The 20,042-nt window shown below is 36.6% G+C and overlaps 1 protein-coding gene across 2 annotated transcripts in view; it reads right to left on the bottom strand.

Moving 5' to 3' along the window:
* Positions 1–20,042, bottom strand: part of WDR44 (WD repeat domain 44) — a 102,877-nt gene that overhangs the window by 33,885 nt on the left and 48,950 nt on the right. For both annotated transcript variants that reach the window (XM_058291653.2, XM_071212941.1), the window contains exons 9-12: positions 18,828–18,934; positions 17,919–18,070; positions 14,836–14,974; positions 13,568–13,632 (exon numbers count right to left, since the gene is read on the bottom strand). In XM_058291653.2, coding sequence (XP_058147636.1) covers positions 13,568–13,632; positions 14,836–14,974; positions 17,919–18,070; positions 18,828–18,934 — 463 coding nt within the window. The remainder of the gene's footprint in view (positions 1–13,567; positions 13,633–14,835; positions 14,975–17,918; positions 18,071–18,827; positions 18,935–20,042) is intronic.

Here is a 20,042-nt window from a genome sequence, read left to right as displayed (position 1 = left end):
TTTCAGTTAGTTTTTTCAATTCAGTGAAAAATGCTGTGGTGATTTGTATTGGGATTGTGTTAAATTTGTACATCAATTTGGGTAGAATTGACATCCTAATGATGTTTAGTCTTCCTATCCATGAACAGGTAACATTCTTCCATTTATTTAAGCCTTCTTTGATTTCCTTTAATAGTATTGTGTAGTTTTCTGCATATAAGTCATTTACACCTATAGTTAAATTTATTCTTAGGTGTTTGATTCTTTTCATTGTTATTGTAAATGGATATTTTTCTTGATTTCCTCCTCAGATTGTTCATTGTTGGTGTACAGAAATGTTATTGACTTTTGCACATGGATCTTACAACCTGTGATTTTACTGAACTCATTTATGAACTCTAGAAGCTTTGTTGTAGATTTCTCAGGACTTTCTATATATAGCATCATGTCATCTGCAAACAGTGAAATTTTTACTTCTTCCTTTCCAATTTGGATGCCTTTTCAAACTTTTTCTTCTCTAAGTGCTCGAGCAAGTACTTCTAACACAATGTTAAATAGGGGTGGTGAATGTGGGCATCCTTGGCTTGTTCATGATCTTAAATGGAAAGCTTTTAGGATTTTTCTGTTGACTATGATGTTAGCTGTGGGCTTTTCATATGCACCCTTTATGATGTTGAAGAGGTTTTCTTCTATTCCTATCTTCTGAAGTGTTCTTATCAGGAAAGGGTGCTGTAGTTTGTCGAATGCTTTTTCTGCATCTATAGAAATGATCATGTGGTTTTTTTCTTTTGACCTGTTTATGTGGTGTATTACATTGATTGATTTTCTTATGTTGAACCATCCTTGTACACCAGGGATGAAACCCACTTGGTCATGGTGTATAATTCATTTGATGTGTTGCTAAATGCGATTAGCAAGTATTTTGTTGAGGATTGTAGCACCTAGGTTCATTTGAGAGATTGGTCTATAGTTTTCCTTTCTTGTGGTGTCTTTCTTTGGCTTTGGTATTAGGGTGATGTAGACATCATAGAATGAGTTAGGCAATGTTCCCCCACTTCTATTTTTTTAAAAGAGTTTAAGCAGGATGTTAGTTCTTTTCACAATGTTTTGGTAGAATTCACTTGTGAAACTGTCTGGTCCTGGGCTCTTCTTTGTTGGGAAGTTTTTGATTACTAATTCTATCTCATTACTCGTGATTGGTCTGTTGAGTTCATCAATTTCTTCTTTCATTAATGGAGGCTGCTTGTGCATTTCTAGGAATTTGCCCATTTCCTCTATGTTGTCCATCTTGTTGGAATATAATTTTTCAAAGTATCCTCTTATGATACTTTATATTTCTCTGGAGTCAGTGGTGATATCTCCATCCTTGTTTCTTATTTTGTGTATTTGCATTTTCTTTCCTTTTTCCTTTGTTAGTTTAGCTAAGGGTTTGTCAATTTTATTACTTTCTTGAAGAACCAGCTTTTGGATTTATTTTTTCTAGTGCTTTCTTATTTTCAATTTCATTTATTTCTACTCTAATTTTTATTTCCTCCTTTCTACTTCCTTTGGGGTTAGTTTGTTGTTCTTTTTCTAATTCCTCCAGGTATACAGTTAGGTCTTTGATTTTAGCTCTTTCTTCTTTTTTAATATAGGCATTTATGGCTATGAGTTTTCCTCTCAGTACAGCTTTTGCTGCATCCCACAGGTTTTGATACGTTGTGCTGCCATTTTCATTCATTTCAAGGTAGTTACTGATTTCTTTTGCTGTTTCCTCCTTGACTCACCATTTGTCCAAAAGTGTGTTTTAAAATATAACTCTATAGTCTTTAAAAATATGTCAGATTATGTAGTTAAATGTTTAAAAAAAAAAACCCGCCACTCACTTCCATTTCCCTTGGAGGAAAAGCCCAAGTTCTTGAAATCTCCTACCTGTTCTTATCTCGCATCCCCACCTCTGGGACTTCATTTCCTATTACTCTGCCCCTCACTCACTTGGATCCAGATACTGAGATCTCATTGCTACCTGGAATGCTCTTCTCCAGATATCCATATGATCACTCCTTCACCCCATTCAGATTTTGCTTGAATGACATCTCAGTGAAGCTTTGCGTATCCATGTTATTTGCCCCACCCCACTTTAACTTCTTTATTTTTTTCTCCATGAGGCTTATTACCATCTAATATATTACAAATTTGCATATTTTGTTTCTGTCTCTTTTCACAGAAGTTAAGCTCTATAAGAACAGAGATTATTTTGTCTCGTTAGTTCATTACTATATCCACAGCTCCTAGAACAGTGCTTAACACATAGTAGGAACCCAAAAAATAATCCCAAAGTAAAATGAAAGAAATAACAAAGATTAGGACAGAAATAAATGAAATCGAGAACAAAAAATCAATAGAGAGAACCATCAAAAGCAAAAGCAGGTTCCATGAGAAGATCAACAAAATAAACAAACCCTTAGCTAGAGCAACAAAAAAGTGAGGACTTCTGGTGGGAACATGGCGACGGATGAGGAAGAAAAGTCTCCGCTCTCACAAAAACAAAGGAGAAACAGCCAAAGGCTGCCTGAGGGACCTGCTTTGGGGGTCAGCAGACCAGAACAGTGATTCACAACTCACAGGAGGGTGACGGACAGAGAGAGGAAGAAACCAAAACAACGAACTGTGAGTTGCTAAACTTCCCTGCTGCCAGGAAGGGCTCCTCTCCCTCACCCCGGAGATATTCAGCGGGGTTTGTAAAGCTTCTCCTCATTTCAGCTAACTGAAAGGGGAGGAGAGGTCTTCCTTCCTGCCAGCTGTTAAAAGGGAAAAGGAAAGGCAAGTCGAGGTGCTTTTCTTCAGTGAATATGGCCAGCAGAGTCCACTTTGAATCTCGGCTCTGGCCAGATGAAAACAACGGAAAACAGAGAGAGAGAGATACCTCCTCAGAAAGGTACGCCAATGAGCGCCATCTGCTGGACGGTCTGGAAATAACATGGCCATAAACTGCTTATAGAGCTCTATTTACCCCACTCTTGGAGAAAGTCTGCAACCCGTTAGTGAGTCCCTGGCACGATTTTGGTAACTTAGGCTGGGCAATTTCAAAGATAAGATGAACCAAATATCAAAGAGCTGTGAAAAAATAACAAGAGGCCAGAGATAGAAATTGGACATCAGAGTAAATTTACCAACATATCAGATGCCTAGACATCAGCAAATATTTGAGCCATACTAGGAAACAAGAAGAGATGGCCCAGCCAAAGGAACAAACTAAATATCCTGAAGAGATTGAGGACTTGAGAAAATTAATTAATGATGATCACACAACTCTCCTAAATAATCTTAAAGAATTGAAAGAAAATATGACTAAAGAGATAAAGGACATTAAGAAGACACTGGGTGAGCATAAAGAACAATTTGAAAGTCTTCAAAGAAAAATAACTGACCTTATGGGAATGAAAGACACAATGGATGAAATTAAAAATGCATTAGAGGCACATAAAGGCAGATTTGAAATACCTGAAGACAGAATTGGTGATTTTGGAAGACAGTACATCTGAACTGGAAAAGACAGGAAAACAGAAAGAAAAAAGAATGGAAAAAATGGAACAGTCCCTCAAGGAATTGAATGACAATGTGAAACACAAAAACATACATATTATCAGTGTCCCAGAAGGAGAAGAGAATGTAAAAGGGGCAGAAAGAATACTTGAGGAAACGACTGAAAACTTTCCTACTTTTATGAAAGACATAAATATCAATATCCAAGAAGGACAATCCACCATAAAGAGAATAAACATGAACAGACGTACCCCGAGATACCTATTATTCAGAATGATGAATATCAGAGATAAAGAGAAGATTTTGAAAGCAGCAAGAGAAAAGGAACGCATCACATACAAGGGAAACTTGAAAAGATTAAGTACCAACTGCTCATTAGAAACCATGGAGGAGAGAAAGAAGTGGTATGATATATTTAAAGTACTGAAAGAGAAAAACTGCCAGCCAAGAATTCTGTATCAGGCAAAGCTGTCCTTCAGAAATAAAGAACAGAAAACTAATCCCAAAACAAGCAAAAGGGAAGAAATAGTAAAGATCAGAGCAGAAATAAATGAAATCAAGAACAAATAAATAGGGAATCGGATTTGGCTTCCCTGTTAGAGGGATGCTGACAGAGTATCTGCTTACCATATAGGAGGTCCAGGGTTCAAACCCAGGGTTTCCTGACCTGTGTGGTGAGCTGACCCACGCGCAGCGCTAATGCAGGCAAGGAGTACCATGCCACGCAGGGGTGTGCCGTGCGTAGGGGAGTCCCATGTGCAAGGAGTGCGCCCTGTGTGAAAAAAAGTACAGCCTGCCTAGGAGTGGCGCAACAGAGAGAGCTGACGAGATGACACAAGATGACACAACAAAAAAAGAGACACAGAATCCCAGTGCCACTGACAAGAATGCAAGTAGACACAGAGAGCAGAAAACAGTGGGGGGGGGGGGGGTGAGGGAAGGGGAAATAAATAAATAAATAAAAATAAATCTTTAAAAAAAAAACAACCAAAAACAAGAGAGAATCAACAAAACCAAAAGTTGGTTCTTTGAGAAAATAAAATTGGCAAACCCTTAGCTAGACTGACAAAGAAAAAAAGATAAAGACACAAATAAGTAAAGCCAGAAATGAGAGGGTAGATATTACAATTGACCCCATAGAAATAGCAGTGATCATGAGAGGATACTATAAACAACTGTATGCCAAAAAACTAGAAAATGTAGATGATATGGAAAATTTTCTGGAAACACAAGAAGCACCTACACTGACTTATTTAGAAGAAATAGAAGACCTCAACAAACCAATCATAGGTGAAGAGATTGAAACAGTCATCAAAAATCTTCCAAAGATGAAAAGCCTAAGGCTAGATAGCTTCAATGGTGAATCCTACTGATCACAGAAAGACAATCTAATACCAATCTTGCTCAAGCTCTTCCAAAAAATTAGACAGGAAAAAATGCTACCAAACTAATGCTATGAAGTCAACATCACCCTAATACTAAAACTAGATAAAGATACTACAAAAAAAGAAAATTACAGACCAATATCCCTAGTGAATATAGATGCAAAAATCCTCCACAAAATACTTGCAAACAGAATCCAAAAGCACATTAAAAGAATTATACACCATGATCAAGTGGGTTTTATCCCAGGTATGCAAGAGTGTTTTCACACAAGAAAATCAATTAATTTAATAAACTACATTGATAAATTGAAGAAAAATCACATGATCCTCTTGATTGATGCAGAAAAGGCATTTGATAAAATACAACACCTTTCCTGATAAAAACACTCAAAAAGATAGGAATAGAAGGAAGTTTTCTCAATATGGTGAAGTGCATATATGAAAAACCTACAGCTAGCATTGTACTCAATGGTGAAAGACTGAAAGCTTTCTCATTGAGATCAGGAACAAGACAAGGATGACCACTGTCCCCATTATTATTCAATATTGGGCTAGAAGTTCTAGCTAGAGCAATTAGGTTAGACAAAGAAATAAAAGGTACCCAAATAGGAAAGGAAAAAGTAAAACTTTCACTATTAGCTGATGAAATGATCCTGTATGTAGAAAATCCTAAAAAATCCACAACAAAGCTAGTAGAATTAACAGACGAGTTCAGCAAAGTGATGGGAAACAGGTTAGTACACAAAAATCAATAGCATTTCTATACACTACTGATGTGTAATTTGTGGAGGAAATTAGAAAAAAATTTCATCTATAATAGCAACAAAACAATCAAATATTTAGGAATAAAGTCAACAAAGCACATAAAAGACTTGTATTCAGAAAACTACAAAATATTGCTAAAAGAAACTGACAAATGGGAAGCGGATTTGGCTCAACTGATAAGAGCATCCACCTACCACATGGGAGGTCCAGGGTTCAAACTGAGGGCCTCCTGACCCGTGTGGTGAGCTGGCCTACATGCAGTGCTGATGCGTGCAAGGAATGCCATGCCACAAAGGGGTGTCCCCCGTGTAGGGGAGCCCCATGCAAGGAACTGCCCCACATGAAAAAAGTGCAGCCTGCCCAGGAGTGGTGCCACACACATGGAAAGCTGATGCAGCAAGATGCCGCAACAAAAAGAGACACAGATTCTCGGTGCCCCTGACAAAAATATAAGTGGACACAGAAGAACACACAGTGAATGGGACACAGAAAGGAGACATTGGGGTGAGGGGGGGGAAGGGGAGAGAAAATAAAAATCTTAAAAAAAAACTGATGAAGACTTAAATAAATGGAAGGACAGTCCGTGTTCATGGATTGGAAGACTAAGTATCATTAACATGCCAATTCTATCCAAACTGATTTACAGATTCAATGCAATCTTTTAAATTAATTAATTAATTATTCCACCCCCCCCCCAGTTTCTGCTCTGTGTCCATTAGCTGTGTGTTCTTCTATGCCCACTTGTATTCTTGTCAGTGGCACTCACAATCTGTGTCTCTTTTTGTTGCATCATCTTGCTGCATCAGCTCTCCATGTGTGCGGCACCACCCTGGGCAGGCTGCACTTTTTTGTGCTGGGCGGCTCTCCTTATGGGACGCACTTCTTGTGTGTGGGGCTCCCCTATGCAGGGGACACCCCTGCATGGCATGGCACCCCTTGTGCTCATCAGCACTGCACATGGGCCAGCTCTACACAGGTCAGAAGGCCTTGGGTTTGAACCTTGGACGTCCCATGTGGTAGGCAGATGCTCTGTCTGTTGAGCCAAATCTGCTTCTCCAATGCAATCTTAATAAAAATCCCAACAGCCTTTTTTGCAGAAACTGAAAAGCCAATAGTCAAATTTATTTGGAAGGGTAAGGGGCCCCAAATAACAAAAAATGTCTTAAAAAAGAAGAAAGAAGTTGGAGGACTCTCACTTCCTGACTTTAAAACATATTACTTAGCTACACTGGTAACAATAGCATGTTACTGGCATAAGGACAGACAGATTGTACAATGGAAGTGAATAGAGAACTCAGAAATTGACCCTCACATCTACAGTCAAGCGAGTTTTGACGAGGCTGTTTAGGTCACCCAGCTGGGCCAGAACAGTCTATTCAACAAATGGTACTGGGAGAATTGGATAACCATATTCAAAAGAAACAAAGAAGACCCCTATCTCACATCTTATACAAAAATCAACTCAAAATGGATCAAGGACCTGAATATAAAAATAACAACCATGAAACTCCTAGAAGAAAATGTAGGATAACATCTTCAAGACCTTGTGGTAGGTGGCAGTTTCTTAAAGCTTATGCCTAAAGCACAAGCAACAAAAGAAAAAATAGGTAAATGGGATCTCCTCAAACTTCAACGCTTTTGCACCTCAAAGGACTGTCAAAAGGGTGAAAAGGCACCCTACTCAATGTGAGAAAATATTTGGCAATCACAGATCTGATAAGGGTTCAATAGCCATGATATATAAGGAGTTCATATAACTGAACAATAAAAAGACAAACTACCTGATTAAAAAATGGGCAAAAGACTTGAAGAGACAACTGTGCAAAGAAGAAATACAAATGGCAAAGAAACACATGAAAAAAATGTTTAACATCACTTGTGATTAGGGAAATGCAAATATCATTTCACACATATTAGATTGGCCGTTATTAAAAAGTCGGAAAACTAAATTTTGGAGAGGATGTGGGGAGATAGGAACACTTATTCACTGTTGGGAGGAATGTAGAATGGTACTGCCTGTGGAGGACTGTTTAGCAGTTCCTGAGGAAGTTGAATATAGACTTGCCATGTAACCCGGGAATATCATTACTAGATATATAAGAACTGAGAGCAGTGACACGAACAGGTTATTCATGATAGCCAAAAGCTGGAAACAGCCCAGGTGCCAACAACTGATGAATGGATAAACAAATAGTGGAGTATACACATGATGGAATCCTATACAGTGGTAAAAAGAAATGAAATTTAAAACATATGGCAACATAGATGAACACGAAGGACTTGATGTTGAGTGAAGCAAGACAGACACAAAAGGACAAATACTGCGTGACTGCCCTATTATGAACTAACTATATTATGTGAAATATAACTATATTATGTGAAATATAAATATATTATGTGAAATATGAATATAGGTAGAATTGCATATATGACCGTTTTTCTTTGAAGCTGAACAAATGTACGTTAATAGTATAAAATATTACTATCAGACAAAAAAACCACATTATACTAAGTGAAGGAAACCAGAGTACTACATATTATATATTTCCATTTATATAAAATGTAAATATAAATCAACTTATAAAGATGAAAGTAGATTAGCAGTTATGTAGGTCTGAGGAAGGAATGCTAAGGGGTGTGGAATCTTTCATTTTGGAGTAATGAAATTACTCCAAAATTTTTGAGATGATGAATGGAGAAACTGTGATTATACTAACAGTCACTGATGATATATTTTGGGTAGTATAGCCTGAAACAGCAGCTATGTACAGTGGGGGAAGCATATAGAGATTGAGAGGTAAGGAATTTTCTTTTTGTCTGTTTTTTGTTTATTATTATTATTGAAATAATGAAAATGTTCTAATAATGATTGAAGTGATGAACGCACAACTATGTGTTTATAGCAAATTCCACTGACTGCACACTTTGGATGAATCATATGTTTATTAATATGTATCAATAAAATGATACTGAAATATAGAGAAATAAAAGGATAAGAAGAGGATATTATGAAAACTGCCAACAAAGTAGACAACCTAGATGAAAGGGACAAATTCTTAGAAATACACAGCCTAACAATGACTGCAGAAGAAATATAAGACTTGAACAGACCAATTACAAGTAATGAGATTGAATCAGTCATGAAAAACCTCCCAAGAGATGCTTCACAGGTGAATTCTACCAATCATTCCCAGAAGAATTAACACCAATTCTGCTCAAATGCTTCCAAAAAACTGAAGAGGAGGGAAAACTACCTAATTCATTTTACAAAGCCAACATTGCCTCAATACCAAAGCCAGACAAAGATACTACAAGAAAAGAAAATTATAGACCAATCACTCTAATGAATCTAGATGCAAAAATTCTCAAAAAATTACTTGCAAATAGAATCCAACAACCTATTAACAGAATTATACACCATGATCAAGTGGGTTTTATTCCAGGTATGCAAGGGTGGTTCAATATAAGAAAATCCATTAATGTAGTACATCACAATGAGAAATCAAAGGAGAAAATAACCACATTATCATTTCGATTGATGCAGAAAAGGCATTTGACAAAATCCAGCATCCTTTCTTGATAAAATATTTAGAAAGATAGGAATAGAAGGAAAATTCCTAAATATGATACAGGGTATATATGAAAAACCCACATCCAACATTGTACTCAACGAGAAAAGGCCGAAAGCTTTCCCTCTAAATTTGGGAACAAGACAAGGATGACCACTATCACCACAGTTATTCAACACTGTGCTCAAAGTTCTAGCTAGAACAATAAGGCAAGAAAAAGAAATAAAAGGCATCCAAATTGGAAAAGAAGGAAAATTTTCACTATTTGCAGATGACATGATCCTATGTTTAGAAAATTCTGAAAGATCTACAACAAAGCTATCAGAACTAATAAATAATTAAACAAAGTGGCAGGATACAAGCTCAATATGCAAAAATCAGTAGTGTTGCTACTAGTAATGAACAATCTGAGGAGGAAATCAAGAAAAAAATTTCATTTAAAATAGCAACTAAATCAAATATGTAGGAATTAATTTAACCAAGAGTGTAAAAAACTTGCACTCAGAAAAGTAAAAATATTGCTAATAGAAATCAAAGAAAACCTAAATAGAAGGATATTGTGTGTTCATGGCCTTCAAGACTAAATATCATTAAGATTTCAATTCTACCAAAATTCATTTATATACAATTCCAATAAAAATTCCAACAGTTTACTTTACAGAAATGGAATAGTCAATTACCAAATTTATTTGGAAGAGAAAGGGACCCTGAACAGCCAAAATATCTTAAAAAAGAATGAAGTCAAAGGATGCATACTTCCTGCCCTTAAAGCATGTTATAACAATGTAGTGGTCAAAACAGTATGGTATTGGCATAAAGACAGACATGCTGACCAATGGAATTGAATTAGTCAAGTGATCTTTTTTCTTCTGAGGTACTGGGGAGCCAGGGATTGAACCTGGGACGTCATATGTGAGAAGCCAGCACTGAACTACTGAGCTACATTCACTTCCCTGAGTCTGAGTTGTTTTTTTTTTTTTGCTTGTTTCTTTTTGATTTTTTCAGGAGGCACCAGGAATTGAACCCAGGAATTCCTATGTGGGAGGCGGGCACTCAACTGCTCGAGCCACATCCACTTCCTGGTCAAGTGATTTTTGACAAGTCTACCAAGTCCATTCAGCTGGGATAGAATCATTTCTTCAACAAACTGTGCGGGGAATACTGGATATCCATATACAAAAGAATGAAGGGGACCCCTATCTCGCACCCTATACAAAAATCAAGACAAAATGGATCAAAGACCTAAACAAATAGAACAAATAGAATAAAATGTAGATCTCTTCAAGATCTGGTGGTAGTGAGTGGTTTCTTAGACCTTACACTCAAAGTACAAATTAAAGGAAAAACAGGTAAATGGGACCTTCATAAAATCAAACACTTTTGTGCTTCAAAGGACTTTGTCAAGAACGTAAAAAGGCAGCCTACTCAATGGGAGAAAATATTGGGAAACCACGTATCTAACAGAAATTTAATAACCATGATACATGGAGATCCTACAACTCAATGATAACAAGACAAATGACCCAATCAAAAAATGAGCAGAAGACTTAAAGAGACATTTTCCAAAGAGGAAATACAAATGGCCAAAAAACCCCACCAAACACACAAAAAACAAAAAAAAACACATGAAAAGATGTCAACACTGCTATCTGTTAGGGAAATACAAATCCAACCTACAATTGGATATTATCCCACAACTATTAGAATGGCTACTATTGAAAAAAACCAGAAAACTACAAGTATTGGCGAGGATGTGAAGAAATAGGAACATTTATTTACTGTTGGTGGGAATGTAGAATGTGCAGCCACTGTGGATGACTGTTGGTTCCTAAGGAAGTTAAATATAGATCTGCCATATGATCCGGCAATTCCACTACTAGGTATATACTCAGAAGACTGGAAAGCAGAGACATGAACAGACATTTATAAACCAATGCTCATAGTAGCATTATTCACAATTGCCACAAAATGGAAACAACTCAAAATGGGAACAAATTGTGGTATATAAATACAATGGAATATTATTCAGCTGTAAGAAGAAATGAAGTCATAATACATATGAAAACATGGATAAGCCCTGAGGAGATTATGTTGCATGAAGGAAGCCTGACAAATACTGTAGGATTTCACTAACATGAACATAATATAATGAGCAAACTCATGGAGTTAATAGCTAGAATATAGGTCATCAGAAGATAGAAGGAGGATAGAAAATGGCGAGTTGAGGCTTATTTGTGCAGAATTTGTAATCAGGTTGATTATAAACACTTGGAAATGGATAGCGGTGATGATAGCACATTATAGAGATTGTAACTAGCAGTACTAAAATATCAGTATGATAGCAGTTGAAAGGGAAAGTTTAAAGATGTGTATTTCACTAGAAGGAAAGCTCAAGGATGAAAAGCATAGTGAATCCTCTTATGGACAGTGAGTGTGGTTAATAGTGCAAATATAAGAATGTTTTTGTGAGAAGCAGACCAAATACATTAATATTACAAAATGTTAATAACGGTGGCATTTGGGCAAAATACACATAAAACAAACTATAGACTATAGGGAATAGTAACATATTATTATTTTCCCATCGACTGTAAGAAAAAAATGAATTATGCTAAGTGAAAGAAACCAGACACAAAGTACTTCATATTGTTTGATTTCATCTATACAAATGTAAATAAATATAAATTTACAGAGACAATTAGATTAGTGGTTATGTATGGCAGAGGAAGGATAGAGGGAATGAGAGGTGATTGCTAAGGGATAGCAGGTTTTTCTCTTTGGAGTAATGAAATGCTCTAATATTGCAGTGATGAATGTAAAATTCTGTGATTATACCAAAAGCCACTGAAAGTACAATTTAGATGGATTGTATGGTTTGTGAGTATATGTCAATAAAATTGCTTTAAAAAAAAACCAATGTGCTTGAAGAACACATAGGTGGATTTACACTATAAATTGTTATATGAAACGGGCAGGTTATAAAACAGCATACATAAAAATATCCCACTGCTGTTTAACAGATAAAAAGGAAACCAAGAATTATGGATCTAAAACCTTTCCAGAACTGAAGAAAGTGAGCAGGGAGTTATTGGCTTATAGATGCATGAGATCACACAGAAAATATAAGATATACTGAGAATGGCCAAGGAAAGAACTCTGAGAAACAGCAACATTTAAGTGGGTGGAAGAGAGTCAGCAGGCATATAAGAAGAGAACAAGGAAAAACAGAACCATGGAAGCTGAGAGAGGTCTGTTTAAAGTAGGGAAAAGCAAGTGTCAAATACTATTAGTCAATGAAATTCTAGGAAAATATTGTTGAGCAGGTGGCCATTTTAGGTTCTACCTTTTATATTGTCCCCAATAGACAAGTAGCACAGGGGACAATTCAGGGTAATCTTTTGTGTTGTGCATTCTAGTTTTAAAATTGGTTATATTTAACCTTGCAGCTCAAAGGGTAAATGAGGATAAATCATAAAGATATTTTAAACTACCTGAAACTGTGATGCATCATTAAACAATGAAGATTGAATGATTAATATGTTTGAATATCTTTTTTTCCTTTCATTAATTACCTCTTCCCCAGGTATCCATTATTAATTTTATTAAAAAAATTTTTTTTTAGATTTATTTTACTTATTTCTCCCCTTCCCCCCCCCCCCATCCCCTTTCTTGTTGAATTTGAGAGAAGAGGATTTTGTTTTAAGTTTACATTAGTAGTTTGGTAGCTTGAGTAATAACTGTTCATTGGCAACCTTTAAACATCAAATTTCTCATTTACCAATTCTATTAGAAGATATTCTTGTTTCTTACTCTACATCTTAAATCAAGTGCCTTCATGGAACTATAATTTCTTTTTTTTCCCCCAAGATTTATTTTTTTATTTATCTCTCCCCCCCCCCCCAGTTGTCTGCTCTCTGTGTCCTTTTGCTGTGTATTCTGTGACCACTTCTATCCTTATCAGCAGCACCGAGAATCTGTGTTTCTTTTTGTTGCATCATCTTGTGTCAGCTCTCCATGTGTGCGGTGCCATTCCCGGGCAGGCTGCCCTTTCTTTTGTGCTGGGCGGCTCTCCTTACGGGGCGCACTCCTTTTGCGTGGGGCTCCCCTACGTGGGGGACACCCCTGTGTGGCACAGCACTCCTTGCGCGCATCAGCACTGCGCATAGGCCAGCTCCACACGGGTCAAGGAGGCCCGGGGTTTGAACCACGGACCTCCCATGTGGTAGGCGGACGCCCTATCCATTGGGCCAAGTCCGCATCCCTGTAATTTCTGATAAACAAGGTATTTTATAGCAAAGAAATAAAATTATAGCATTACACAATAACCATAAACAATGAACATACCCCTGTATCTGTATCAGATTTTGATGAACTTAGACTTTCCTGAGAAGGTGATGGGGACACACGTCCTAAAAACAACATAATAATTGTGAAAAGGCAGATATGTACATACATACATATATACACACACACACCACACACCCAAAAAATATTAACAACCATAAATAATGACTCAGTAATACCTAATTAATAGTCAGAGTGTATAGTATTCTGGAAAAATACATTTTTCTAAACAAGTGAAGCATAATCCTTTTTTTTTGGTTTTTCTTTGTTGGGAGACTTAGCATGATCCTTTAAGTACCAAAATACTTACCTTTTTTATGTAAAATCTGAGTAAAATGACCTAACCATTTCCCTAATTTAGTAAACAATATACTGTTAAATTCTCAATATTCATAGTGAATAAATTCTTATTAGTTATAACAAATAGCAAGATGAAATAAGGTGTTCTGCTCCAGGAAGGGTGATAAAGAAAGGACCAATAGCTAGGACTAGAAAAGCTCGTGGTATAGTAAACAGTTTAACTTGTCAATTATGTATCATCTTCATCATCTTCAATTACGTATAGTAGCATAATGCAAGCAATACCCACAAGGGCTACTCAAGTACATAGGGCCTAGCTGGCTAGTTTTGTAAATCCTCCTCGGCATCTATGTTTCTCAAATCGGTGCTTCCACTATACTCTCCCATGGCCGCCTCTATTCTCCTTTGTTAATAAACCTTCTCCTACTGTACTATGCATGTTTCTCCCATCCCTTAATTTCCTGTTTTCAGCCTTGGTTGACTGGAGGTGGGGTGGGGTGGGGTAGGGTGGAGAAAATATATTCCACAGTTAAATAATTACAGGAAAGGAATCCTATAAACTAAAACCCCTTATTTACATTAACTCTACATACTTTCCTGATAACCTACCAATGATATATAAATGTTTACATAGTTGTAACGTTCTCATTCTTTTTCTATATTAATCAGATATTTCATTTTAACCTAAAAAATTTGAAGGTTGCCGAGGAAACCAGGTAAGTTTGTTCTCAATATTTAAGGAAATTACCTACATGCTACACCTAGAAAGTGACAAATTCAAAAGCTTTGTGGTGGCTATTGCACTGATCTTAGAGACTTTGCTTCTGTCTTAATTTTAGGTTTGTAGCTGTTATGGAAAGTAGCGGCTGCAGCAAATGATTGTCAGATAAAGAGATCATTATCATACTGAAAATTTTAAAATTCTGTATTTATCTAGATGTAAAAACCCATAAATAAATGAAAAATACCTTCAGTGTTATATTTCATTCGCATATTGTTGAAATAGTCAAAAGCATTTTTTAAGGCCCATATTCTCACTACATTATCCTGCCCGGCTGAGGCAAGTAATCGGCCACAGTGAGAAAATTTCATGGTCCATACAGCTCCCTAAGAAACAAAGGAAGTTTCAAATCTATTACTTTAAAAACCAAGACAATATCTTAAGCCAATGTTAATAAAAAGTTATGCCAAATTATACATAGTAAGATAATCATCACATTACTAACAACACAATGCGGAAAATCAAATGTGGCTATAATATTATAAGGAGGGACTTTCAGAAGAAAGATGGGATAAGACAGTTGCAGTTTGCCATAGTCTAAACTAACAACTTGAAGATGCAAATCCTTGCCTACACATTAATGGCAATGAGAGTTCTCAAGTGGCCAGAAATCATAATTATAAAAGCAAAATTCCTATTTTGGGACCTCTCAGTCTCCTTGCTCCTAGAGTGGGGTGGGATAGTGCCTTCAGCATAGCACTAACAACTCCTGACCATGGCTGAGAGAAGAGCAATGCCCACCTTAGCAGTAACCCTCGTTACACTGGACATTTGGAAGATGTGTTGAAATGGTGGGGTCTTGCCCTGATTTTCCTCAAGAAAAAAGATTTTATGGATTAGAGTGGACTTACTGATATTCTACTATAGAACTACTGTGACAAGTAATGGAAGAAATTGTAGAATTGCTGCGGAGAAAGTGGCCATGATAATTGCTGAGGGCAGGGAGAGGGAAGAAGAGATGTGATGTGGGGGCATTTTGGGGACTTGGAGTTGTCCTAATATTGCAGGGACTGATGCCGGACATTATATTTCCTGCCATAACCCACTGAATGTACTGGAAGAAGAGTGCAAACTACAATGTAAACAATAATCCATGCGGTGCAGCAGTGCTTCAAAATGTATTCACCAAATGCAATGAATTTGCCACAATGATGAAAGAAGTTGTTGATGTGGGATGAGTGGGGTAGGGGGTGGTGGGGGGTATATGGGAACCTCATATTTTTTAATGTAACATTTTTTGTGATCTATGTATCTTCAACAAATACAATTAAAAAATGATGGGGGCGGGGGGGGATGGGGAGTGGGGTATATGGAAACCTCTTAGATTTTTTTATAATTTAAAAAGAATTAACCCCCCCTTGTGGCTTCTTGCATGCTATCTGCTGTGTCCATTCGCTGTGCGTTCTTTTGTGTCTGTATTTATTAATTTTTTAATTTTTCCCCTCCCCCCCTTGCAGCTTGCTTGCTGTCTGCTCTCTGTGTCCATTCGCTGCATGCTCTTCTGTGTTTTTGCTTGTCTCCTTTTTTTTTTGTTGTTGTTGTGCCACCTTGCTGAGTTGGCTATCTTCGGTGCCTGCAGGCTGGACAGCACTCCGTGGCATACGGGCGAGCCTGCCTTCACAAAGAGGCCTCGGGACACAAACCCAGGGCCTCCCATATGGTAGACAGGAGCCCAACTGATTAAGCCACAGCTGCTTCCCCCTCTTTGGTTTTTTAGTGTAACGTTTTGGGTGATCTTTTAACTTAAAAAAAAAGATAATTAAAAAATTAAAAAAAAAAGAAATAAGATTTTGCAGTATATGGCTAGAAGCTCTAGTTACTGAAAACAGTGGAGAAGTGTATGTGAAGGGGGTGGGGGAAGGAAGGAGTAAAAGAACATGAACGCTTAAGTTGGAAAGGCCAAATCCCATTATAACAAATACTATTACAATACACATCTATGCATATTGACATGATTATCCAAGTTAGAGGCAACAGCTTATTTCCTAGAATAATGTTCCGTTTTTCAAAATTCAAGTATATTAAGAAATGTGTCACTTGGAGTCCATTTTAATGGGATTTTACTTAAAACAGGAGAAAATGAAAGAGTAAATATAGTTTAATTTATCAGATTCTATAGTACTATAATCAACTCAAACATTATAAAGTATAAGTATATAAGTATAGATGATAAACACCAAAATTTAAATTCCAATCTGACCACCATCTAAAATATTTATGGTTGTTTCCTTCCAGTTAAGACAAATTTGAAAGGCTATAGCAAGCCAAATGTAATCTGGAAAGCATTTTTTAAAAAATCACATTTTAAAGTTCTTGCATTCTTTTATTACACATAACATTTTCTTTGATCCCCACATTAAGTCAGATAATCAAGGGCTGATTCTAATCATAAGTAAAATAACACAAATGTAGATGAATTGAGGAGAAGTCAAAGATATTTTCTTCTCTCAGTTAACAGATGAAAATAGATAAAACTCCACTTGGGGGAACAGATGTAGCTCAAGTGGTTGAGCACCTACATCCCATGCATGAAGTCTCAGGTTCAATCCCTGCTACCTCCTAAAAACAAAACAAAACAAACAAACAAACAAAAAAAGCAACTCTCATTGGGGAGCAGATGTAGCTCCATGGTTGAATGCCTGCTTTCCATGTATGAAGTCCTAGGTTTAATCCCTGGTACCTCCTAAAAAAAAAAGTCTCCTTGGAAAATATTTCAGATGCTGAGAGATGATAAGGAGTTTTAGATTCCTTGATCAAGGACTTATAGCATCAATTTTCCACTTGTGAGTTTTAGTACTGCCTTCCTTGTGCTCCTAACATTTTCAGGGATCAACTACAATATAACAGGTGCACTTTCACCTGCTCTGGTATATTTTAACTCTGGAAGAGAACTGTATCTCCTTGCTTGTTTTGGTTGAGTACTTCACTTTACAAAATAGATTGAGCTTCCAAAAAAAATTGGTGTGCATTATTTAAAAGTCAATGGGCAACATTTTAAACATTTAACAAAGTGGTAGACCACCCTCTAATTTAACTGCTTTAAAAGTTGGTATTTTTGTGAAGTTTTCTTAATGATACAGACCTAGAGTTTACTTAATGAATAACTCATGACTTGAAGAATAATTAGGAGACAGACCTTTGCATTACTTATTTATTAAATCATATTAATTAAATCTGCTCGAGTCAGCCTAAGAAAATCACATATATAAGAAGAGATGAGCTTTATATAAACCAAAGTATTTCTCAATGAAAAATAAAAAGGTAGCTTACCATATGTTCACCACTAAGATCCTGCACCACTTTAATCTGATCAAAATCATAGGGTCCTTTGAAACCATGTGCTGCTTTGAATTTAACTGGTCTCGTGTATGGCATTCCTTCATCATCACTCGATGAAGGATCATCTTGATCAGTATGAAAAACTGAAAAGTATTCATGGAAATTATTACTAGCTAAAGTAGACATAGTTACTATCATATTTTCATACCTGCTGCTTACCAAAAAATTCATAAAATGGAAAAGCAATATTTGTCTACTACTAAATTGGTTACAAGCATGGAGTCTGGTGCCAGATTACCTGGTTTCAAATCTAGCTCTGTCTTTTATTATTTGTGTTACCATAGGCAAGTTACTCAAACTTTCTGTGCCTCCACTTTCATATCTATAAAATGAGGAAAATACCTCATAGGATTTTAATGAGGATCAAATGAGTTCATATACATAAAAGTGTACCAGACAAACAGTGCCTGGTACAAAATTAGTACTATATGCATGGTTATTAAATAAAACAAATAAGCACAATAATGACGAAGGCATAGGAGGTTAATGTTTATGCAAATTTAGAAATTTTACCTATATTGTAAGGCTATTTGTAAGAAAATAAATAGACTCACAAAGCTAATTTATAACTAATTACTGAACATTCAACTCTTCTGGGTTGCCACATTTACAAAATATGTAGATTTATGTTTCAAATATATAAATTTATTTTTTTATACTCATAAAATTAAGTGATAGAAGGAGTAACTTAATGATATATTGAAATATTAAAATGTTAGATATAAGTTTATTTCTTTCAATCAAATAGAATGCTTCTTATAAATTATAAGCTAAATTTTGGTTACAAATTAATATTTGGCTAATGTTAATTAATAATCAGTAAATTGTTCTGTCACGTACCTTCATCTCTAACACTTTTAACTTTATTTACTGCACGTTCGCTATATTCCTCAGCAAGGTGCTTTGCTCTCTTTACTGATTTTCCTAGGAACTTCTTTAGTTGAGTCCTTAGTAAAAAAAAAACAAAACAAAATTTATATGTATATTGTGATGGTTAGGCTGTTGTGTCAACTCGGCAAGGTAATTGTGCCCAGTTGTTTAGTCGAATAAGCACTGGGTTAACTGTAATACAAGGGCATTTATGGACTTTAGTCACCATTGACTTTACTGCAGTGGTAAATCATAGATAGCTGATTACAGTTACATCAATCAGGGAGATTGCCATCAGCAATGAGTGACACTTAATCCAATAAGTTGAATGCCTTAAAAGGGGAAGTGATTCCAGTATTGAGAGAGAATTTCCCAGCTCATTTTGGACAGCCAGCATCTCCCAGAATTTGTCAAGAACCTTCACTGGACTTTCATTGCAGCCCCTGGTCGCGGCCTGCCTGCAGAACCTGGACTTGTGCATCCCTGTGGCTGTGTGAGAGATTCTCATAGAATCACATACTATTGACAGATACCCCTTGCTGATTCTGTTTCCCTAGAGAACCCCGACTACTACACGCGCGCGCGCACACACACACACACACATATATACATAAACTCAACTAACTAAAAAAGTTCAATAATTTGGGAGTGGAAGTAATTCAAGCCATTGGGCACCTCCTCCCATTTAGGAGGTCCTGGGTTTGGTTCCTGGTGCCTCCTAAAAAGAAGACAAGCAGAAAGCAAGCACAAACAACATGGGTGGGGGAGAGAAAGAAAGAAATAAAAATTAATCTTAAAAAAAAAAAGTTCAATAATTCATGAAAGCCCAGAAGTAGACCCATACACCTATAACCAATTGATTTTTGAGAAGTATGCTAAGTACATTCAATGGGGAAAGAATAATCTCTTCAACAAATGGTGTTGAGACAACTGGATATCCAAATGCAATGGAATAAAGCTAGACCCTTATCTCACACATTATGAAAAAATTGAATCAAAACGGATCAAGAACCTGGAAGCACATATGGCTCAAGTGACTGAGCTCCTGCCTACCATGTGGGAGGTCCCAGGTTTGGTTCCAGAGGACTCCTGGAGAAGACAAACAGGATAGCGAGCTGCCTGTGGTGAGCTCATTCAATAAGATGACACAACAAGGAGACACAAAGAGGAAAGACAATGAGAGAC

This window comes from Dasypus novemcinctus, chromosome X, assembly GCF_030445035.2.
Source record: "Dasypus novemcinctus isolate mDasNov1 chromosome X, mDasNov1.1.hap2, whole genome shotgun sequence".
Classification (NCBI taxonomy): Eukaryota; Metazoa; Chordata; class Mammalia; order Cingulata; family Dasypodidae; genus Dasypus; species Dasypus novemcinctus.
This window is presented reverse-complemented; position numbering and strand designations above follow the sequence as displayed.